This window comes from Leopardus geoffroyi, chromosome D1, assembly GCF_018350155.1.
Source record: "Leopardus geoffroyi isolate Oge1 chromosome D1, O.geoffroyi_Oge1_pat1.0, whole genome shotgun sequence".
Lineage (NCBI taxonomy): Eukaryota > Metazoa > Chordata > Mammalia > Carnivora > Felidae > Leopardus > Leopardus geoffroyi.
In genome coordinates, this window is record NC_059329.1 from 18029555 (window position 1) to 18053108 (window position 23554).

Here is a 23554-nt window from a genome sequence, read left to right on the forward strand (position 1 = left end):
GAGATCGTGTCCACTAAGCACTTACGCTAATGTTGTCACTGAATAAATGCGTGCCTGCTAAACGTAAAGCTTGCGTGCCATGGATCTAGTGCCTCTTTCCCGTGACTTGTGTGGGATGGCGCTGCCCATTCCTGGCATTTCAGATGTCTCTTTTCTATGCTTTAAGGCTAGACTAGTGATTTCTAATTCTATTTTATTTTATTTTATTTTATTTTATTTTATTTTATTTTATTTTATTTTACTTTATTTTATATTATTTTATTTTACTTTATTTTATATTATTGTGTTAGATTTCATTTTTTTAAATGTTTACTTATTTTTAAGAGAGAGAGAGCATGAGAAGGGTAGGGGCAGAGAGAGAGGAAGACAGAGGTTCTAAAGCAGGCTCTATGCTGTTAGCCCCGAGCCCGGTGCGGGGCTCGAACCCACAACCTGTGACATCATGACCTGAGTGCCCCCTATTTTGTTTTTAATGGTGCAACTTTTTTTTTCCATATCGAGTCTTACGTGGAACCCCAAATATCCAAAACTGATGGGGAGGTGTGCTGGTTGAAGCTGGTGTGGGCTGGAGACCTCCATGTGGCCTCCCCCTCTGCTTCCTAATGGGACCCAGGGCCCTCCAAGGAACACTATTTGAGAATCATTTCTGTAGGTTGCCCTTCTTTTCTCTTCCCAGGGTCCTCCTCCTGGGCCAGCCCCGTGCAATCGTTTAGATTTTTGCTTCCCAAGTAGTAGTCTCATCCTGGTCTCGCTTTTCTGAGGCCACCTGGGCAGGTTTTGTGGGTGTCCTCAGGCTCTTCAGACACACCTTTCTAGCCCTTTGGCCACTCAGGCAGGTGGTGATCACACCAGGTGTGTGAGGACTTTGCTACTTAATTCACGGAAGCCCACTTAAATGCCTACGTCTTTGGACGCACCTCCGTTGCCCAATGTATGGCCCAACCTGTGTCAATGAATCTGATTTTCATCGTTCAACAAGGCAATGCGTATAAATACATCCACAAATCAGAAAAAAAAAAAAGGCTTTGTAATATTCTGTGTCCTGATTTTTGGTTTGGAAAATGGGTCACAGTAGGTATGGGAGCAGGATCCAGAGAAGACAGCATGGGACCTGGGTCTCTTCAGTCCACACCAGCCACAGAGATTCAAGGGCCACGAGTCGGTGAAATCTATTTGGCGTGATTCCCCGTGATGCTTTTCTGAGCCTTCAAACCTCTGAAAGATAAACTTCATATTTCTCCTTTTTTTTCTGTAACAGCTTTATTAAAATATAATTCAGATACCACACGATTCACCCACTAAAAGTATACGACTCAGTGGTTTTTAGTATAGTCACAGCATCATGCATCTATCACCATAATCAATTTTAGAACATTTTCATCACCCCGAAAAGAAACGTTGTGTATGCATTAGCAATTACTCCCCCATGCCATCCAGCTTTTCCACCACTGCCACTAGGCAACCACTAATCTACCTTCCATCTCTGTGGATTTACCTATTCTGGAAATTCCATATAAATGAATCATCCAACGTGCAGTATTTTGCGTCTGGCTTCTTTCACTTAGCATCATGCTTGCGAGGGTCATGCATGTTGTGGCGTGTGTGAGAACTTCCTTCCTTTTTATTGTCATGTACTGTTCCATTGCGTGGATATACCACATTTAGCTTATTCGCTCGTCAGTTGATGGGCATTTGGAGTTTTCCACTTTGGGGTTATTATGAATAGTGCTGCTCTGAGCATTCACATACAAGCTTTGTAGAGATGCTCGATTTTGTAACTTCCTCTGCGAAGACAATGAACGATATCCCGAGCTCGATTTGTCGAGTGTTTATACCATGTGCCAGGTACTATGTTGAGCACTTTGCATACACTGTTCACGTAATCGTCACAGAAGCCCAAGGACTGGGCGCTCTCCCCATTTTCCAAGTGAGGAAACTGAGGTCTCATAGCTAATTCAGGATGGAGCTGGGATTCGAACCTAGGTCTCTGTGCTACCTGAATAGTGCTTCCGGAAGTTGGGCAGCTATCGGTACCTCCCTCCAACCATTCCTATTAAGTCACGCCGATGAAATCCGTGTGATGTGTCACCCACGTACATTATCTTACTGAAGTCACACACCAACCCCCGGAGGTTCTCTTACTACTCGTAACACTCAGTGAGGAAAGGAAGTTCAGAGAAACTGCCTCGCTCACCGGCCGCCATGGTTCGTCAGTGTCTGAGCTGGGAGCACCCGGGTTCGGCAGGACCCTGACCCTGCTCCTTCGTGCCACAGCTCTCCCTCTCATGCCTGGCTTCCTTTAACCCTCTCATCTCAGGGCGAGTTTTGCAGAGGCCCAGAATACCATTTTCACAGGACAGCCACTGTCTCCCTTCCTTTGCGCACGCGGGCCGGTGTGCACATGTAGATGTACACCCAAGCGTATCGCCACGCCTGGGTCTCAGGACCTCGTACACATTGACCCCCGGGGCCCTGCTATGACGTGATGGGGTTCCTGAGGTAGAGATGCACATTAGAATTCATGGCTGCCCCTGGCTACGAACCACGACCCTTAGCACGTAGAGAGCTGGCTTTGGGAATAGTTCCGAGGACGGCAGGGTGGAGGGGGACGCGGGGAGCTGCCTGGAAGAGGAAGGTGGCAGTGGGGGGAGACTGGAGAAAGAGGAGGGTGACGGGAGAGGGTACCAACTGTCTCCGTGTGGTTGCCTGCCCACAGCTGCTATCTTGGATGACCCCATGGAGTGCAGCAGAGGGGAGCGGCTCTCCATCACCCTGGCCAAGAACCGCATCAACCGCGCTCCTGAGAGGCTGGGCAAGGCCAAGGTCGAAGTGGACATCTTTGAGCTTCTCAGAGACAGCGAGTACGAGACTGCAGAAACCAGTACGTAGAATGGGCAGGGCTGCCCTCTGCTTTCCTTGCTGGCAGAGGAGGGGCTGATAGTGTGAGCTGTACCCAACACCAGGCCCGCGATCAGCCGTTCCCAAGAGAGGGAGAGAAACATGCACCAGGAGGCCCCACAGGGCTTAGTCTGGATGAGGTCCCCAGGTTTCGTTGCCAGTTACGTGTGGAGTAGAATTAAGACAGGATACTCATTCGTGCATTCACCCACCCATTCATTCCTTCATCTATTGATTCATCCAACTCCTGGACGTATCGTACGCAAACCGCTGAATGAAACCTTGTGTGTGATCAAGAGAGGTATGGCCAGCCCAGGGCCAGCTTAATCCAGGCACATCTGATCACCTGTCTTGCAATTTTGTGGTGAGGGCAGCACTGTGGGACTTGGGTTGGAGTTTGGCTGTTGTGTGGGTGACCTTGGACAAGTTACTTTTCCCGTTTAACTCAGTTTCTTCATCTGCAAAATGTGAGTGCTAGCCTCTACTTTGCAAATCTTGCAGGTTGGTGTGAGACTTAAATCACTTAAAATAGCACACAACCCTCTGTAACAGGTCACTCGAGTCACATGCGTGGAGCCCCTACTATGTGCTAGGCACTGATTCTGACGCTACTACCCCGAGAGCTAGGTGTTATTGGCCCCACTTTATAAGAGAAACAGAGGCTCAACGTGGGGTATCTTAACGTTGAATATCTTGCCCATCCACAGAGCTAGCTGAGGGCTGAGCGGGTCCGGAAGCCTGCATTCACGTGGTCACCCTGCAAGGCCGGCACCCGGTCTGCTATGCCCTCCCTGGAATTCTCTGGTGTGTTGCTGGTATCCCCTTGACGACTTTACAGGATGAGCTTCCCACTCAGTGCGCTGGTGCTCGTAGCTGAGCTGGAAATGAACAACCCCAGTGCAGAGGGAAGGAGAGGAGCCTCTCAGCCCAGAGAGGTGATAACGTCTCTTCCCCAAGACTTGGCCCCGTCTCCTCCCTTTGTAACACACGTCAGCCTTTGGTTACACTCACTGGCAAAACCAAACTAAAATAAAAGAGCCACCTGCTCAGGTGTACATGTGAGACACCTGGTCTTCTGTGTGTGGACTCAGCACTACTCTGATCTGGACCATTAGTATTGCAAGAGAAGAGACGCATCACACTGGCCCGCGTGTGGTAGGTAGGATGTTGTGTGGCTCCGGAGAGGGCAGGAAGGGAGGAAGCCTAGGATCTTTGTCTCATAGCTCCTTTATGGCTCTTGTGATATCGAATCTATGCTGTTCCCTCTCTGGCTTATTGCTTTCCCTGGCTCATTCATCATGCACCTGTTCCATAATGGCCATGCAGGCCCAATGTCTATTTATTCAGGAAACTTTTAGTGAGCATTTACTCTGTTTCAGGCATGATTCGGAATATCATGCGTTGGGAACGATGCAGAAAACCAGGTAGACGCAGTCCCTGCCATCAGGGGGTTTACGGTCTCTGCTCAGCGTGCACATCAGTGGCAACTTCCCTCGGCCCCTCTTGGTTTGAATTTGCAAGGTAGAGGATCTGATGGGTCCAGCTCATCTTGCCATGGCAGATGTCACAAGTCACAGGTGTTGGCCAGATGGCCTGATAACGACCCTTGGGGAGAGTGAACACTCTTAGGGACCATACAGAACAGGACTGTTGAGTCCAGCAGGATCTATTGACACAGATTCCTACGGACAGGGGAATGAGGGAACAGGTACCGGAAATAGTCCTTCGCTTATTCATTAGTTCAGTCAATAAATATTTAGTGAGTGCCTCTTGGACTCTCTTCTCGGCAATGGGGATCCGGCAAGGAGCAGGTGGAAATCCTGTCAAAGAGATGAAATTCTAGTACAATGAAAGGAAGATTCCAATGTCTCTACACCTTCTGAATGAAATCAGAAATACCAGCAACGTCTTGTGAGATCTCCTAGCCCAGTCTGTCGTGGATCTTTGCCTAGGAGGATGGGTCCCAGACAAGGATCTAGGTTCCTAAATAGCTTTGCAGTGCGTACTTTGAAAAGCCAGCTCCTCCCTCCTTCCCTTTGGTTTCTTGGGGCAGAACAGAGAGCACAGATTGCCCATTGTGGTTGGGGGTCATTAGCAGATGTAAATTTCCTCTCCCAGTGACCCATGCAGCCTGTCTTAGTAAAGTCAATACATCTAAAATATTTAGCCAGATGAATCAGGGGAATGAAGGAAACGGATACTTTTATTCCACGTTACAGAGCTTTGGGGCGTCTTTTTCATGCCCTTCTTTTAGGCGCAAGTATTTTATTAGCTAGTAACCCATGGTTCAGCTTTTACATCTCACTGTGTTTGAGGCATGATTAGCATTTGTTAGAAACAGGGTTTCTGGATCTTTCTACCCCAAAGGCCTTTCATCTGAAGCCAGAGCTGCTTCCCCACAATGGATTTTAAACACCACCCAGATAGTTCATAGGAATGTTCCAGCCCAGCTGTTTCCCTCCCGAAGTAAGGGAGAGAACAGGCGGTGGGTTAGTGCTCTCGGCTGATTCCAGGCAGGGACTGGACTTCAGTGGCCGTGTTGGGGGAAGGAGATAGGAGGGAGATGGGATCCCCGGATCAAGGAGGGACGATAGATCTGCAATCCCTACTTTGGGGAGTCTGTGTTATAAAGAGCGAAACGTGGATATTAGAATCAGACCGGTCAGTTTTAAATCCTGGCTCTACTGTTTATTAGCTATGTGTGCATAGGATGTACCATAGTTTCCTTGTTTTGTGTGTGTGTGTTTTTAAGTTTATTTTGAGAGAGAACATGAGCAGGGGAGGGACAGAGAGAGAGAGAGGGAGAAGAGGAGAATCCCCAGCAGTCACCGCAATGATGTGGGGCTCAAACTCATAAACCAGGAAATCATCACCTGAGTAGAAATCAAGAGTCAGATGCTTAACTGCCTGAACCACCCAGCCACCTCTACAGTTACCTCGTTTGTAAAATGAGGGTGATGGTAATATCACCTCCTAGGGTCGCTCAGGGCACAGCATGAGACGGTGGAGGTGAGATGCTTAGTACCGTGCGTGTTACTGGCACTCGGTAAACGGCCCCTGTGGACTTTGTTGTTGGCTTTCTTTCCTCGCCTCCTTTGAGCAGGCTTCCTTCCTGTCTTATCATCCTCTCCCTCTCTTCTGTGTTCAGAGTCCAGCCACCTGGAGGTGACAGCACCGTCTGCCTCCCAGCTCTTCTCAAGTGGCCTGTCTTGATGTCAGCATGCCTCACGGGGCGTCTGCCGTAACTGGACATTCCCTTTCCCTTTCCAGTTTTCCGGACTTGATGCATCTAACAGCGTGGAGCCTTTGGAAGTTGTGATGGGCCACCCAAAGCCAGCGGCTGCTCAGTGTCATGGGCTGTGTTTTCCCCAGGCTGGTGGCCCAGGGCTAATTTGCATGATTAACTGAAAACTATCTGAGTCAGTCTGGGGCCCTGAGCAATGCCCCCAGACTCACACCTGTCACCCACGGCCAGGAGCTCTGTTCCAAGGGGACGAAGGAGACGCCAGCGGTTCTTGGTGGTGGATGGCGGAGGCCAGCTCTAAGTTTGCGGTAGCAATCCAGCAACGTACCGTGGTGTCCACTTTCAGTAGCGGTAGGTGGGTTTCATGAAGTTCTGGATAGATCACGCTTTAATGAATTATGTTCGGGGCGGGACTATCCGTCGAGGAGAACAATGACTCTTGCAAGAATCTAAGATCTCAAAGTGTCAAGAAACCGAAGATGCTGACGTCCAGGGTTCCACTTCCTCATCTGATGGTTGAAAACCAGGCTGGGAGATGGGAAGGACCAGACGGGGCGTTAATTAACAACAACCCCGGACACTGGAAAGTTACAAGTGCAAAATCACCTCCTCTTGTCTCTGGTTCACTTAGATTTTCAGATAGTGGGTTTATTTAAAGTGAGGGTCACCCGTAAGGCTTCCTCAAGCCCACGTGGGGTTCCCTTCACCCCTGCCCTGTCACCATCATTGCCTCGGGCTTCTTGATGTTTGGCTTCCCGACTCCCTCCGTGCAGCCCGCAGATCTGAAATGAGAGGGATGGACGAGACCTGCTAGGTCATCTCTTTCCCGCCTGGCCCTTTCCCTCCCTGCTTCTGTATCTTATCTGCACCTCAGCCTTTCTCGTGCAGGGAGGTTCCCACAGGCCTTGCCCGGCTCTGTTCCACAGATCAGCATGTCTCCCGCGGCTGCGCTGCCGTATCCGAGCTTAACTGAGCGCCCGCCCCCTTATCACCCAGACGCCCGGAGGCACTGTCCCTGCTGCTGCCAGAGCCAGTTTGAAGTTTAATTTACTGCAGAGCCAGAAGCAGGAGCCTCCCTGTCAACCCCTCGCCTCTCCCTTGGCTTGTCTCTGTGAGGCCAAGCGTGCTATCAGCTGTCCACACTGTTTCCCCTGGAGACCCAGAGGCGCACTGGTTATCCGGCCCCACGCGGCCCCTGTGCCCGTGGAGAGGAGCACGGCGTGGGGTGCTCGGGCCGCAGGGTTTTGCTGTTCCTCCATGAGCTCCCGAGCTCCTCACAGGCTCCAGCGGCATGACCTCGGGTGATGCAAAGCTGCCTCCAGTAAGTGAGGGCAAACGTTCCTCCTGTCAGTTCAGTAGACCAAATCCAAGTCCGCGTCAGGGGAGAAAGTGAGAAGCCAAGAGAAAGTCATATGAACAGCGATGAGTCACTCAACAAACATCCCTCGCTGCCCCCTCTCTGAGCTCCCCACATCCCATGTGCGTAACGTGGACTCAGAAACGCATTGAGATCATCTGGTCCAACCTCCTCATGGTTGGGGGGCAGGTGGGGAGACGGAGGCTCACAGTCTTTCCCAGGAGGCAGTTAAAACCCAAAAACGTCTGAAACGTGACATAAAGTTCAGTAGCTGTGCCGCGTGGCTCAGACGTGGGCAGAGGGCGGGTGGAAATACGTAATGTTAGCTGCAGCTGGTGGTCAGATCGTGCCTCTGGGCTGGACTTTGGAATCTTTGGTGGGCAAAGAGAAGAGAAGGCACCCATGTGGACTCCGTGGTGGCACGGGCCAGCGCTCGAGGCAGGAAGCCACACTGGCTGGGGGCACAGTGACAGTTGGGCGTGGCGAAAGCAGAGAGTTTCTGTGGGGCAGTGGTGAGGGCCGGGGTTGGAGAGCGGTGTAGACTCGGGGTCAGGTTCTAGAGTCGGACGGGCCAGGATCCTAGTCCTGGGCTCTGCCAGCACCTTGGGCTTAGCTCCTGTGCCTCAGATTCCTCGCCCATAAAATGAGGATAATAAAAGTTCTTACTTTAAGAGGGGTTTTGTGAGTGTGTGTGTGTGTGTGTGTGTGTGTGTGTATTAAGTGAGGCGATGGGCTGACAAGACTGAGAGCAGTGCCCAATATAGGGTGAACTCTTGATAAATTTTACGAAGCAGCAGCAGCAATAGGAGAAGTAGGAGTAGGAGTAGAAGGAGAATTCGTATACCAACTTCTCCCTCGCAGGGTGACTGTAAGAATTCAGGGCGCTGGCCCGTCTGCCAGCCCGGCGCCGGGCACGTGGAATGTCCCAGTAAATGGTGGTGCTGTTCAGGACCAGGCTGAGGGCTTTCAAGAGACGCCCTGGGTGGGGGGGAGCCAGCGGCACTTCTGAGTTCTCTGACCAGGGAGAACCCTCCCCCGACAGCGCAGGACGGTTCAGAGGCCTGGTGCTGCCACCCTCACGTGCCCCCTTCGTCGGCTCGGGGGTCCGCAAGGCCCCCCATTCAGCCCTTGTCCGCTCTCGGAGGGTTAAGGATGGAACACACTCCCGCAGGCTCTGGCGCAGGCTGGTTCTTCCAGGGTGATGGAGGCCGTTGTTTGCTTTGCTCCGGGACAGTCAGGCTTCGCTTTGCACTGGGTTTGCCACGTAACCAGACCCAGAGGCCCTGTCCTCCCGCCCGACTTGGGCTTTAGCATCGCGAGGTGTTTTGACGGGAAGGGGGCTCAGAGTTCTCCCAGCCCCCGCTGGTCCACCTCACTGTCAGCTCCCCGTGGCCAGGCCTGTTCACCAAGGGGCTCAGGGAGCCACTGAGTGACTCATCGGGTGCCAGGCTGTGAGTGAGGAGGACCCTGCCCCACCCAGGAAGCTGCCCCTGCCCTGGAGGGCCTTGTAATCAGCGATGCCTACATTTAACCCCTCTTATGCCGTCTGCATCACAGACAGACCCTTCCTCTCCCTGTGAAGACTCGAGAGAAGGACTTGGGGTCAAGGCCAGAACTGGCATCTTGAGGGGAAGAACCACCCCCTTCCCCCACTTACAACACCCCATCATGGTCTTTTATTCCAGCAGCTTCTCTGACCCTGGTCTTCCAACGCCTCTGCTGGCTGGGAAACTTTGTTGCCATGGCAATGTCACTCACTTCTCCATTCCCTCTCTTCCCTGCCCCCCTGGGAGGCAGAGGTAAGGTGCACCTCCCTCCCCAGCGGTCCCTCTCACAAACTGCCCAGGGCTGTCCTGCAGCTGGCCCCGGGCCCATCGAGTCAGCGTTCCAGAGGTTTTAGAGCTGAGGCCCTTTATAAAGTTTCCATTTTTCTTGAGCAAGGCATCCTTCATAAGGAACGAAAGAACGATTCCCAGACCCCAGGAGGTCCCCAGGCCATGGGGATTATTGGATCATTTTGGATCATTTCAATTCAGTTGAGCAAACATCTTTTGAACAGTTCCTTTTTGTCAGAACCGAACTAATGTGACCCAAGCCCTCAAGGGATTCCCAGTCTATTGTGGGAGATGGACAATGGATGGTCGGAACGGCACAGGTCCACAGACCCTCTAAGGCTGGATGTTTTTAGAATCTAGAACTTTGCAGCTACGGGAAAAGTCATGAGGTGCACGCACCATGCATCAAGTAACCTCTCTAGCGGGGCTTCGGGCAGAACCCCAGACTCAAATAAATGCATAATTACGTTCAAATATTCACATACTATAAATAACCTCACATCTGTCTGTTTCGATCAGATTTTGCCACCAAATGAGCTTGATGAAAACTATCCAGTTTCAGAGCCTTTCGGGTTTTTGGAATTGGGAATAAGGGATTGTAGCCTTCTAAAAGAATTTATTTTTAGGAGAAGCTTCTCTCTATTGAGGCCCAACATAATGAACCAGCTTGGGGCAGAAGCTGGCCAGGAATTCAGAGAACAGGGAAGGATCTGTCTCAGCAGCTCCAGGGCAGGACTGACTCAGAGCCACAGTGTGATGTGGTAGAAGGAGGGGGAAGTGTGTTCTTGCCTGGGGGCAAGGTCTGAGCTGGGCATTGGAGGATCAGTAGGAGTTTGCCAAGCCGAAGGGCAAGAGAGGGCCTAGACCCCGGTCACCTGGGGGCGCGAATAGTGCTAATGGACTCCTTCTCAGAGAAGTGTTTTTAAATGAATAAGATAGAAAGGACGACCAAGGAAACCAGTTATATGGCAATGAGTTAAAATATTTGTATAACGATATATTAGCAAATGTGCGTCTTCATTAAGGTATTAAATGGCCAAATCTAGCAACAGGTGCAACTGCTGGCCTGATTTTGAAATAATGATATAAATGTTATCTTGAGATTATCTGAAGCACTGCAACGTGGCAGGAAAAGATGTGGGGTGTCCGTTGGTGACAAAGTCACGTACTGTTATACTGTGGTTATCGCCTATGTTCACAATTGAAGGGAATGCCAAGTTTTACTTAGGAGAGAAATTAATGATGTCGCTTTCCCCCCCCCCCAAAGTGTTCACAGACCACTGACTTCTACCCCCCAGATCTGAGGCAGCAGGTTAAGAATCCCAGGTCCGGTCAGGGAGAACTACTTGGGACCAGGCTCGAGTAGGAAAATTGGGAGTATGTTCCTGGTGGGCTGGTGTGGAATAGTCCGTTGTGGGATGGGAGGAAGGGCTGGGAAGATAGTATCCTTTTTTTTTTGTTTTTTTAATGTTTATTTCTGAGAGACAGAGTGTAAGCAGGAGTAGGGGCAGAGAGAGAGGGAGACACAGAATCCAAAGCAGGCTCCAGGCTCTGAGCTGTCATCACAGAGCCTGATGTGGGGCCCGAACTCACAACCTGAGATCATGACCTGAGCCGAAGTCGGATGCTTAACCGCCTGAGCCACCCAGGCGCCCCAGGAAAGGTAGTATCTTGAGGAAATCACACACATTTGAATTTTACTTCCTCCTTGGAAGAAACTTTTTTTTTTTATGCCTTCTGTATTTTATAATGACGTGTTATAAAATGAGTAGATGCTCATTATAGAAAGTAACAGAAAAGAAGAGGGGGAAGAAAATCATGCAACGTCGAACTGGCCAAAGCGATCCCCATTAACGTCCCAGTTAATCACCGTGGGACGGTGGGAGGCTGCAGGGTGCCAAGGTGAAGGTGCCGACCTGGGGTCAGGGACTGAGGGTGTGAATCCCGACTCTGCCCTTTAATTTTTCTGTCCCACTCTCTCATCTGTAAAATGAAGTTGACAGTCATAGTTCCTATCTCATCGGGTCGTTATGAGACTTAAATACGTCCGTTCATATAAAGTGCATAATTAGCTCTCAGTAAATGCGGGCTTTTTTTTTTTTTTTTTTTTTAATTTTTTTTTCAACGTTTATTTATTTTTGGGACAGAGAGAGACAGAGCATGAACGGGGGAGGGGCAGAGAGAGAGGGAGACACAGAATCGGAAACAGGCTCCAGGCTCTGAGCTGTCAGCCCAGAGACCGACGCGGGGCTCGAACTCACGGACCGCGAGATCGTGACCTGGCTGAAGTCGGACGCCCAACCGACTGCGCCACCCAGGCGCCCCAAATGCGGGCTTTTATAACATCTTCTTACAGGTGTTCCTGAGCGCCTGTTTTTTGTATTTGCTTGGTTGTAGCCTTCATGTAGATATATGTATAATTTCATATCCTGCTTCTCTCTCTTAATAGTATTTCATAAATATTTTTAATACTGTCATAAACTGTTCCTAAGCATTTTAAATACCTAAATAATACTCCATGTGGGTATATGGCCGACATTTAAGGTAAGTGTTCCCTTATGACTGGACCTGTAGCTTATTTCCAGTTTTCCACGGGAAGTGTTGAGCAGGCATCAGGGTGGTTCAGCAACTATTTATTGAGCACATAACTATGAAGCACAGGCCCTGTGTTAAACATGGAGGAGACAGAGGTAAATGAGACAGGCTTTCCTCTCTGCCATGGACATGATGGGTGCGTGATACCAGAGCGAAGTCCCCGTGGCAACGTCTGGCAGGTGGTTGGAACTTGACCTCTAACCCAGGACATAGGTCGGAGTACAGGATCACCTGGGCAGGGAGGAGAGTAGAGGTCAAGGCAAGGGTGAGATTGCCCGGGGAGAGGGAGGCACAGATCAAACCTGGATTTAGCAGGTGGAGAAAGGAAGAGGAATCAGCAAAGGAAGTGAAGAAGACTGACCAGAATCAGGGTTGGACGGTTATGAACTTCAAAAGAACACAGCAGTCAGCAGCATCAGGTGCTGAACTGCTAAGAGGTCACTGGTGACCTCGGGAAGCAGATTCAGCAGAAAGAGATGGGAGGGGGGTCTGGACCGGAGGGGTGGGTAGGGAGGGGTGGGGTGGCTGCAGGGAGCTGGGGGGGCTTCGAGATAGCGAAATGGGCACCGGACAGGATGGGGTCAACACACTTGAATTCCGGTGCTGGCTCTGACCTTTGTTAGGTGCCTGACTGCTCTAAGGAGGAGTCACTGAACATCCCTCAGGAGGTGTTTCCTTATCGGTAAAATCAGGAACTAAGACCCACTTAGGTGCAGGAGTCTGATGGCCGACGAACTTAGAGCGTCTAGTGGCCAGTAAGAGTTAAGCTGGCTGAGATCACATGGCCTAACTTACATGCCAACTGCTTCAACTTGGAAGAGCAGTCTTCAGAGATGAAGCCGGCCTGTGGCTACTTTGCCACTGGGAATGTTTCAGACACAGTACAGATGAGCTCCGCTCGGGTACCCACGGCCCGCAGCCTCTTGGCCAGCTGAGATCCCCGGTGTGGCGGCATCCCTGCGTGAGCCTCAGGCTGGGAGGACAGCCTGTGGTTTGTGTGTGAAATGGCAACACTGGGATTTGGACTCTGGTGCTCCCCCCGTGAGGGCCCATGAGGGCCATCACGTGGCTGTGTGGACCAATGTTTAGGACCCTACCCTAGGAGAAAGAACATCTAGGTTGCAGGTGTGGCTTTGCAGCTGCCTCCTCAGTAAGGAACCTTGGACTGATCCCTTAACCTCAGTTTACTGGCCTTGGAAATGGCTCAGCCTGACTCTTGGCGTGAGTAGGAAGAAAATGTGTCCAGAGTCAAGTTCCGAGTTTTGCAGGGAAGAATGCCTTGCAGTGTGTCCGGGAACCTCGGTGCATATTCCAGCGGGCGACTCTTGGGTTCTGAGACCACGGTCAAGTTCTCTCTGTCACCTCCTTTTTCTCCCATCCTTTGGTGCTCAGTCTGTAGCGTTTTAAAATCTGAGATTCTCTCCTCCTCTTCTGATTGCATAGTCATCCATCCCTCCACTCATTCGTTCAATGACTGTGAGCTGGGCACCTAGAAAACCTTGTGCTGGACACTGAGGAGGTGAGAAGCGGGGTCTTAGAGACAAGTATGGCTCAGCTGCTGCCCTTACGGGGTTTGAAATCTAGTGAGAGCAGAAAGACATCTAAGCAACAAGCTGAATTCGGCACATTTACAAGCGTCTCAGTACAGAGGGACACAGCAGGGGCCTCACGGGCCCTGGGGGAGATGGGGAAGATTAATTCCACATAAAGGAGCCAGGGAAGGCGTAAGGAGGAGGGCATTTGAGGTGCTGTTTGACAGGGTGAGTGTCCAGAGTAGAGGAAGGAAGGGCTCCTTCTCCGTGGGGAAGCCCAAGATCACAAAGTGCCCAACACACTCAGGGAAGCAGGTGCACCAAGCTGGGGTCTAGGTCAGCAAGAGTGACAGAGGATGCCATCGAGACATGAGACTCCTTGCCTCTCTCTCTCTCTCTCTCTCTCTCCCTCCCTCCCTCCCTCCCTCCCTCCCTCTTGTTTTCTCTTTCTGCTTATCTCCCTCCTGCTCCCTTGGCTTTAGCTGAGTCTGATTTCTTCTCTCTGCATCCTCTTTACCACCCTTTGTCCCACTGCTTGTCTGCCTTTCTTCCTCCCCTTCCTCTTTAATTTTTTTTTTTAACGTTTATTTATTTTTGAGACAGAGAGAGACAGAGCATGAACGGGGGAGGGTCACAGAGAGAGGGAGACACAGAATCCGAAACAGGCTCCAGGCTCTGAGCGGTCAGCACAGAGCCTGACGCGGGGCTCGAACCCACAGACCGTGAGATCATGACCTGAGCCGAAGTCGGACGCTTAACCGACCGAGCCACCCAGGCGCCCCTCCCCTTCCTCTTTAGATTTGAGGGGCTAACAGACTGCACGGCAGGTGACCGTTCTGTGAGCTGGGCCCTCAGCCCCAGAGGCAGCCATGCTGAGGCTCCCAGCACCCTCGCTGCAGGTCTGGCAGGATGGAATCCGCAGGTTTCCGCCGTTAGCCCCCGTCCTTCAGTGACAGCCAAGACAATTTACACACCCTGTTGGCTGTGGCCGTATGTTGTCATAACCTGGGTCATTTCCTCATTTAATACCTTCCATAAACTCCAATAAAGCTGTCCCAGAGCCCCATAGTCCAGAAGAGGAGAGGCACTGAGTTTGGAAAGGTGGGAGGAGGCTGGGGGGAGAGTGGCGGAAGGTGAGGGTCCTGCAGGTGAAGGTTGGGTGTGAGCCTGAACCCCAGGCAGGGGAGCCGGCCCCCATCCCGCCTGATGAGTGCCTTGTTTCCTTTCCTGCTGCCCACGCTCCGTCCTGTTGCTGGCCGCAGTGTGTCAGATCCTCCCCAAGGGGGTGGTCGCCGTCCTGGGACCCTCCTCCAGTCCGGCCTCCAGCTCTATCATCAGCAACATCTGTGGGGAGAAGGAGGTGAGTGCTACGCCAGCCTGGGGACTGTCTCCGGGCTGGCAACCTGTGCCCTGGGCCCAAAGATGTCATGGATTCTCAAGGTCTGGAGGAGCCCATTGGGGCCTGGTTGGTGTTACCAACCACAACATCAAAACAGTGAGAAGAAGTGGTCCTTTGTTGGGTACTCACTTTTCTCCAGGCTGTTTGGGTGGAGGGGACACGGAGGGGAGATTTCACAACAGGACTTTTAAACTGAGCTGCTCTGGGTCTTTGAGTCCCGGGGTGGGGCGTTGCGGGGTGGGGGGGGGCCCTTGGCGGTGATGGGTGGAGGGAGAGGCTGTGGACACCAAGAAGACAGAAGTCTGAGCTCCCCAGGAATTGCTTCATGATTCTCTGTTCAGATACGGCGATTCTGGCAAAGAATGCCTTTGCGGGGGAGGCACTGCTACATTTTATTGCTAAAATAAAGTTTGAAACTCTTGCTGTCTAAGTTCTCTAGGAAAAGGTTGTCTTTGGTTTTCTTCCCCATTCACCAATTCCAGTGTTTACTTCTTCAATCAGTGAATTCTTCCTCAGGTGTCACCTTGAACTTGAGCTTCCGTCGTTTCAGTGTTGAGATCATTTCCACTGGTTCCAGTTCCACGGGGGATAAAGACAGTTGGGGATGAGTTTCTGAGTAATAGCCTGCTCTCTGTTCCATCAACTCTCTCCCTCCTTTTCCCCTGGAGAAAACGAACTCGAAACTTTGTTGCTTCGCTTATTGCCGGAACCCTTCCTAGTTTCTCCAGGAATCCGTCAGTCTTCCCTTTCACATACATCCCTGGGAGACAGTGGCAAAGTACCCCCTCAGCCCTTCTCTGCCCTGAAGAGCCTTCTAGCCAGGGTCCTTCGAGAACAGACAGAGCTTGGTGACGGGAGGTGCAAGGTCAGGAGCCGGGGAGAGGGCAGGGCAGAGGGACAGGGGAAGGAAGGATCAGTCTTGCACCTTTTCTGGGGCCTGGAGGCTCAGCCTTCCAGGAGCAGTAGCTTTGGGAGGATCTGATTCTAGAAATAGGAGAAAACCCACCACGGGACAGATACTGCCTCAGCAAGCCGCCCCTGCTGCCTGTCCTCCATCCTTTGGAGGCTAACCCCCTGCCCCCGGTCCCCTGGAGCCTACCACCACCCCCCTACAGTCCCCTGGAGCCTACCCCCTTAATGTCACCCACTTTTCTCATGGTCAGAAGAAGGCCTGGCGAATCCCTGAGTCTTTGCCCAGATATCTATCTTGCCTCTTCATGAACCCACTCTCAGAATTGTTACCTGCACTTTATTTTTTTTTTTTTATTAATTTTTTAAATTTAGTTTTGAGAGAGAGCATGTACAAGCAGGGGAGGTGCAGAGAGAGAGTGGGACAGAGGATCCAAAGCGGGCTCCACGCTGACAGCTGAGGGCCCGATGTGGGGCTCCAACTCGCAAGATCCACGATCATGACCTGAGCCGAAGTTGGACGCTTAACCGACTGAGCCACCCAGGCGCCCCGTTACCTGCACTTTAAAGTGCTTTGCTGTCCTAGCTCTAGTCCTGTGGCTGGTCTTGTCCCCCCCAGCCCTGGGCCACTGCCCTATAGGCTAAGCCCCCTGAGCCTTCTTGCCACAGGCCAGGTCTCTGCGGAGAGCTCCCCATCCCTACCCCCTCAGATGTCCTGAAAGATGACTCTTGACTCATCTTAGGCCAAAAAAGGTGCTTCTGTCTTCACTGCATTCCCCCGCCACCCCTCTACTCAGCACCCCCCCCCCCCCCATCTGACAGGCCTTGGCCCCAGGAAGTTAGAGCTGATGTTTAATTTAAATCTTTCTTGCCGTGCTCCAAGTAACAGCTCAGATCTCTGGCAGGCTGTTATTCCAGCAGTCCCTGTGATCTTCACCAAGTGAGGTTGCCAAGACTTCAGCTCCCCGTTTCCTCTTCTCTCCTCTCACCCCCCTCCCCATCACACTGCCTCACTGTCCCTTACAGTCACCCCCCAACCCCCCACTCCAAAATGGCCTCCTCGTGGAGTTCAGTGGATTTTTTTTTTTTTTCCCTCCGCTAACACATATCCCTTAACCCTGTTTGGCATTTCAGGCCAGAGGCCGAGACCCTGATTTATAACCGTGTTCCCCACCCTGCCCCCCTGCCCCCCCCCCCCCCCCCCCCCCCCCGTGCCACTGACCAGCCAGACAGGTTGTGCTGCCCAGGGAACAGCCAGCCGGTTACCCCTCCTTTGTCTGGTCATGTCCCTTCCAGAGCATCCTTTCCTTTCCATTCAGATTATGCATTTCTTTTCATATTTTATGAGGCTGAACTGCCTCACACTGATTCCCCTCCGCTCCAGGGAAAAGAAATGGAGTTCTCACCGAGGAGTTCATTCCTTTAAATGCTGCTACCCTCTCTGTAGCCCTGTGGCTGGTCGCTTTCTGCCTCACCTCTCCTTCCCCCACACACCTCCACAATGACTTGCTGGGATGCATTTGCAATTGCAAATCAATTACGGATTGATCTTTGTCCTAGAGAGAGAATCAGCTGGATTGGCCTGGGCCATCCCTGCCTGGGCCCGTCAGAGCGGCTGGCTGGTTTTCCAGCCGCTTGCAAGATGGCCGGGCTGTGCGGGAGACTTCCCACCGACTCCACTTCCTGGGGAGGCCCCTCCAGCTTCACCCCTGCACAGAAGAGTTTCAAGAGCTTTTTCAGGAGCCCCTAGATTTGGGGAGAAAAGGGGAAGGGAAGCAAGTAGGCATTACTGGAACACTTACTACATGTTAGGTACTGGGCCATTGTGTCCTTCATACACAGGCTCTCATTTCATCCTCCCCAAAATCCTAGAGGCACGTATCATTCTCTGCATCCTAAGGGAACATAGAAAGGTTACGTAGTTTGCCCCGAATCACACAGCAGAACCTGGCTGCAAACCCAAGTCTATAACCTGGAAAACCCATTTGTCCTTCACTTCCTTGAATATCCGGAGTATTTTTCCTCATCCATCGCTAGGGTCTGTGGATTCAAGGGTGTCTCTAAGGTTCCACTCTGTTGGGGGTGAGTTAGCTGGAACCGCGTAGGCTGGGTGGCCACACAGGAAGCGGCTAGCCAGCCTGGCCACCCTGCCCCTGCCTGGCCTTGGCCTCCATCTTGCTCCTTTGTGAACGGTTCTCCTTTTAAGGTGCATTTGTTCTTTTTAGGCAGATTGTATGGGATGCAAAATACAAGCTGGGAAGAAGGACCCCTTGTGACACCCCTTAGATCCACCTCACTCTTCTGAGTCTTGTCTCCTAACTCGCCAGGGTTTCTCCAGGTGTGCATTTTTCAGTCTCTGCTAGAAAATATTGGGTGCCCTCTCTGTGGTTCAAGGGCTAATCCTAGTTGAATTCAGGAGTTTCCTGATTTCTGCTAAATCTTCGCTCTCCCCTGCCCCCAGTCGCAGAGGAGCTCTGGTCTCTGGCTGACCTCTCCCAGAATCTTAAAAGGACAAGGTAGCAGACCCCTATAAACACCATCTCAACATTATCCCAGACTTCGGACTGGCCCAGGCAAAGAAGACGTCTGCAGTCATTTCTGAATAACCCACTCTAGGAGCCGGTGAACTCACCACCAGGAAGTCCTTTGTGCTGTCTACCCCCAGTCCCACTTGCTTTAACATCATTCCAAACCATGCTGGCTGTACCTTGGCCCTCCCATAGTGCACGGGTCCTAAGGAAAGACAGGGGTTGAGGTTTCCTGAGTCCATCTCTGATAGACGCAAGTAGCCTTCAGCTCTCCTGGCTCTGGCTACCAGGGATGAGGGTGACAAAACCAAATCAAGGTGGATGGCAGCTTATTACGCTTTAACTTTCCTATTACCCACCCAATAGCCTAAGCTGCCAATAAAGCAGCATCACAGCCTGTTAATATCTCTTCCCGGGAGAAGAGAGGCAGCAGGCAGGGGCAGTGCCTGCCGGAAAGATCAGTAATAGATGCGGAGAGAAGCTGACACGGTCCTAATGAAGCCAGAGCAGGTTTTTATTTACCTGGCTCTGTTCAGAGGCTCTCTGGATGGCTCCTTAGCCTGCGGCGGGCGCTCCCTACTCCAAGTGTATGTCTGTGGAGGCACCCGGTCCAGGCTGTCACATGGGAAGTTTGTAGGGAGCTGGTTTATACACTTGTCGGCCAGGCTGGTCTGATGGGGCTCCTTGCTTAGTCCCCAGGGCAGTGTTTTTCTCTTTCTGTCGTCTCTGCTCTGATTTATTAACTACAAATAAAATATCATAAGGATTACGCCTCCACGAGCCTTTTGTCTGGCTGCCTTGCAGTGGGCAGTTGTTCTGAGAATAAAGACCTATTGTTTTGGCCTCTCAGGGCCACAGACACCAGCTCCAAGGCCCCACAGTATGTTTATACGGGTCTCCGGGGGAAGGGGTTCTCATCCTGGGTGGTCCTGTTTTAAGCACTGTCAAGTGCAACATCAAGGATGTCATCTTGTCTTCTTCCTCTGGTGAGGGTCCCGAATCCCGCAGCTACACCTCCACCGACGGGTGTCAGAGGTCTTCCGTAGACCTTCTTACACGGAAGAATCCACCGTCCACAGCCTCGCCTCACTCAGGCTTGCTGGCTTTTTCACTCATCCTGGGTCCTCCCTGCTGCCTATTTTTTGCTCCTCCTCCCAGGTCCCCCATTTCAAAGTGGCCCCAGAGGAATTTATCAAGTTCCAGTCCCAGAGATTCACAACCCTGAACCTCCACCCCAGCAACACCGACATCAGCGTGGCTGTAGCTGGGATCCTGAACTTCTTCAACTGCACCACCGCCTGCCTCATCTGTGCCAAAGCAGAATGTAAGTTTCCCCAGCCGGGCTCCACCCCACACAGTCCTGGCTTGTGGATTTCAGCCTGATCGATTTGCCCCTGGCTGGGAGTAAGCCAGGTGGAGGAGGGCTCCCTCAGATGGCGGGGATGATTCCCATGTATCCTTGGCTGTTTGTCTATATGGTGGCGGGGAGGGAGAGAGAGAGAGAGAAATCCAGGAACACCCTTTGCCAGGCATGGGCGGAGCAGAGAGAACTGGGTTACAGGGAGACTGGCCAACCTCCAAGCCTTTTTGCATCCACAGACTCAATTCCCACATTTTCAGCCTCATTGTTAAGGAGCTACAAAAAAGAGAGAGAGAGGGAAAATATAAAATTGGATGCATTTTGTACTTGATGGGTTGAAAAGCTTCTTCCCCTGGAGAGCAGGTTTTGCTGATGGAATGAGGTCCAAGGGCAATTCCTGATAAAGCATTTTTTTGCAAATGCAGGTTTTAGAAATACGGTGTCTCTGACTGTCAGACGATTTGTAACATAAATTTAGTGTTTATGAGATTTAGCTAATTTAAGCCAGCACTTTGCAGCAAATCTGTGCATCTGTGTGTTCCCAGTGACTGCTGTGTACCCACATGTGGTCAGGCAGGTGCTGGCCACTACCTGCCCCTGGGGCCCAGTGCCCGCCGAGCCCCAGGCATCTGTGTCCTGTGCACCTCGCCTATGCAGGCCTCACCCTGCAGGGCTGGGTGGGCTCTGTTGGCAAAGGTTTGTCACCTCCCATCGTGGCTCCTTTTTTTTTTTTTATGGGTTCCCCGGACTGCTCTGCAGGCTTAAGTCTTTTCTCTACCCCGAATCGCTACACCATCTGTAAACAAAGGTCCTTTCCCTGTCAAGGGTCAAAAACACCTTCTTTACCAGGCACTTGCACCCCACGGCCTCCCCATGATGTGTATTCATTCCCTTATTTGCATAAACACAGATGTATGATTTACTGGGTGCTACCCAAGAAACAAAGTAACAGTCCCAACCCTGTGTGCGTTCTATACAGTTTCTTTAATTATTACAAGGACCCAGTGGGCTTGGAGGTCTTGGAATTCCCCCACGTGGAAGGTAAATAAAACTCAAAATCCAGTTCCTCAGTCTCATTGGCCACCTGTGGCCAATGCAGACACAGAACATGCCCGGCATCCCAGAGAGCTCTATCGGACAGCACTGCTTTAGATGAGAAGTGTTTTGTGGCCAAAATAAAAAATGAAAAGGAGAAACGTTTGGATAAACACTTCATTCTGTTTCCCCCTCATGGAGATTCACAGCACACATTAGCATGGATGCTCTGAGTTGTCCTGTGGCCAAAGCAACCACTTACCTCTTCCCGTCCAAACAGTTTTGACCATGAGTCCCAAAAGGCTGCGGATAGAAAAGCCCACCGGATGCTAGTAGTTGATCTAGAAGGGAGTTGGGCAATGTCGCATTCCACCAGCTGGCCCTCCTCGTACGGCATCCTCGAATCGCTGAATGGTGTCGCAAACTCAAGGATTCTCCCCTAGAAATGTTTGCCAGAAACCCGCTCCGGCAGGACCGAACTGGTGTCCTCCATGCGTATGGCAGGAATGTTAAGAGACAAAGGACAGGCCGTAAATCTCTCCTGGCAGAGATCCTCCTGCAGCCCTTCCCTAGTGCCGAGTCCAATGTCTCACCAGCCTGATGGGAAGTTCTTTCTTATGTCTAGCCTCAGTCCTTCCTGCGTGTAGGGTGAGCCCTGCTCTCTCTCCGCTTCAGCTCTTCCTGGGAAGGAAGTTACTCCTCTGTCAGTTAAGCACCTACTGTGCACTGAGCACTGTGCTAGAGTCTGTTGCCTCCTAGACCAGGGTCTTTCCCTTAGAATCACAATATTCCTTGACATTCATACGAGTCCTTGCAGATGGCAAAGCACTTTCAATTACGATTTTGCCATTCCATTTCCCTCCTCCCCGGTTGTTCCAGAGCCAAGAAAACAGAGTCTTGAAGCTGCTCGGGGACCTGCTTGAGGTCGCACAGCTGGTGCGAGACTCTAACTCAGGTCCTCTGACTCTGGGCCGGAATGTCTTCCTCCACGGCCCCTCCCGCCCTCCTGGTCTGCACAGACAGACTCAGAGCCCCAGCTCAGGGTGGGCACGCTGTCCTTTGAGGGGCAGAGCTCTCTCTGGAGCAGCGTGTCCCCTCGCTCCCTTGAGCGGGGTGCAGGATGGCCCTGCCCAGACCCCGTCCTGAAAAGGATGAGCCTGCCCAAGTCCCAGAGAGGCCGGGCCACAGTCCAGGAGGGACTCATCGACCACACAGTGCTGCCTCTGCTTGAAGAACTCATCCACTGAGGCTTGCTGGGTGACCCCGGTCCCACCCACCAGGGCCCAGGGAAGGGCGGGCAGCGCAGGAGAAGTTCAAGGGCAAGGAGGATTAAAATCTAATCAAAGGGTGAAGAAATCAGGGACTGAAGGGAAATGTAGCTCAGAGCTTCGGAGGAGAAACTCTGCCATCCTTGCTTATTAATGCAGGTCCAGGAGACACTGCAATTTGAATTAGGAACAGGCATCTAATTCTATTTTCCAGCCATCAGAATTAGGCATAACAGAGATCATTCCATGGGGAGTCATACCACTAACTCTCCTTCTCTCCAAAAGTAGATTTTTAATAAGCGGGTTTTGGACCAAGTAGAGTTGTATTGTGTTTTACATTTTTTTTTTTTTTTTTTTCTTGAATCGGGAGAGAAAAATCAGAACACCCACAAGTGCTTAGTTGTAATGAGGCTGAGGGAGAGGCAAGGGGCCTAGGCATGCCATATTGGTCATCACCATTGAGCGTAGGGGACGTGGCTGTTTGGGGGCTTCCAAGGAGAGTTGGGGTTCCCACCATGGCCCCTGAGGCCCCGTTGGTGAGATCACCCAGCCTTGACACACAGTAAGCTTTTGAGATGCTCAGGATGGACCCAGAGCCTTAGACTCCCTTTGGTCACAAGCATTACGTATTTTCCTGGTACCTTTGTGTGAAGTTCAAATCACATGTATGTTTCTTACGTTCGCCTTGGCGTTCTAAGTATTTACGCTCTCTGTGGCCGTGTCGTGTGCCACTATGCCTTCTGCCACCTGTTTACTTCCTGTGTGACCTTGGGAAGGTGACTTAGGAACTCTCTAGCCTCCTGTTGTCTTGTCTATAAAGTGGGGACAACGATACCTCCCTGGAAGGACAGCCGAGGGCATTCAATAGGATGACATACACAGAGCATGACACGGCAGCCGCAGTTAGGAAACAAGAGGCACACGCCAGTTTTTCTTCCCTTCCTTCTTGGAGCCCGTTTTTTGTTTTGTTTTGTTTTTTTTAATTTTTCTAATGTTTGTTTGTTTTTGAGAGAGAGAGAGAGAGACTGAGTGCGTGCGGGGGAGGGGCAGAGAGCGAGGGAGACAAAGAATCTAAAGCAGGCTCCAGGCTCCGAGCTGTCAGCACAGAGCCCGACGCGGGGCTTGAACCCACGAGCTGTGAGGTCGTGACCTGAGCCGAAGCGGGACGCTTAACCGACTGAGCTGCCCGGGCCCCCCCATTGGAGCCCTTGTGAACAATGCCAAGTCAGGACCTGGAGCACAGCGACCAGAGTTCAGCTCTGTCCTCCTGCTGTCCCTGTGCTTGCGAAACTCAGTCCAGGTGGTGGGAGAGGAGCAGACTCCGACCCCAGGGAGGAGGCACGGCTGGAGAGAAGTGCGGAATGTGCAGTAAAAGAGAACTGTCTTTGGAGTCGAACCAAGCTGCTCCGCCACTCAGGAGCTGTGTGATATCACGCACATCACTGGACCTCTCTGAGCCTTAGTTCCCTCCTATGTAAAGTGGGAATAATACTGCTTTTCAGGGCATTCGGGTGGAAGGTATGGGGGCCCAGAACATAATAAACACTCACTGTTACTTTATCCTTTAATGGAGGTCATGGCAGCAAGGAGTAGA

General features: G+C 51.6%; 1 protein-coding gene across 4 annotated transcripts in view; it reads left to right on the forward strand.

Annotated features, from left to right (window-relative positions):
• Positions 1 to 23554, forward strand: part of GRIK4 (glutamate ionotropic receptor kainate type subunit 4) — a 431410-nt gene that overhangs the window by 251876 nt on the left and 155980 nt on the right. For 3 of the 4 annotated variants that reach the window (XM_045483193.1, XM_045483194.1, XM_045483196.1), the window contains exons 4-6: positions 2717 to 2881; positions 14724 to 14821; positions 19456 to 19621. In XM_045483193.1, the coding sequence (XP_045339149.1) occupies positions 2717 to 2881; positions 14724 to 14821; positions 19456 to 19621 (429 nt within the window). The remainder of the gene's footprint in view (positions 1 to 2716; positions 2882 to 14723; positions 14822 to 19455; positions 19622 to 23554) is intronic. The other variant, XM_045483195.1, reaches the window with a different exon arrangement.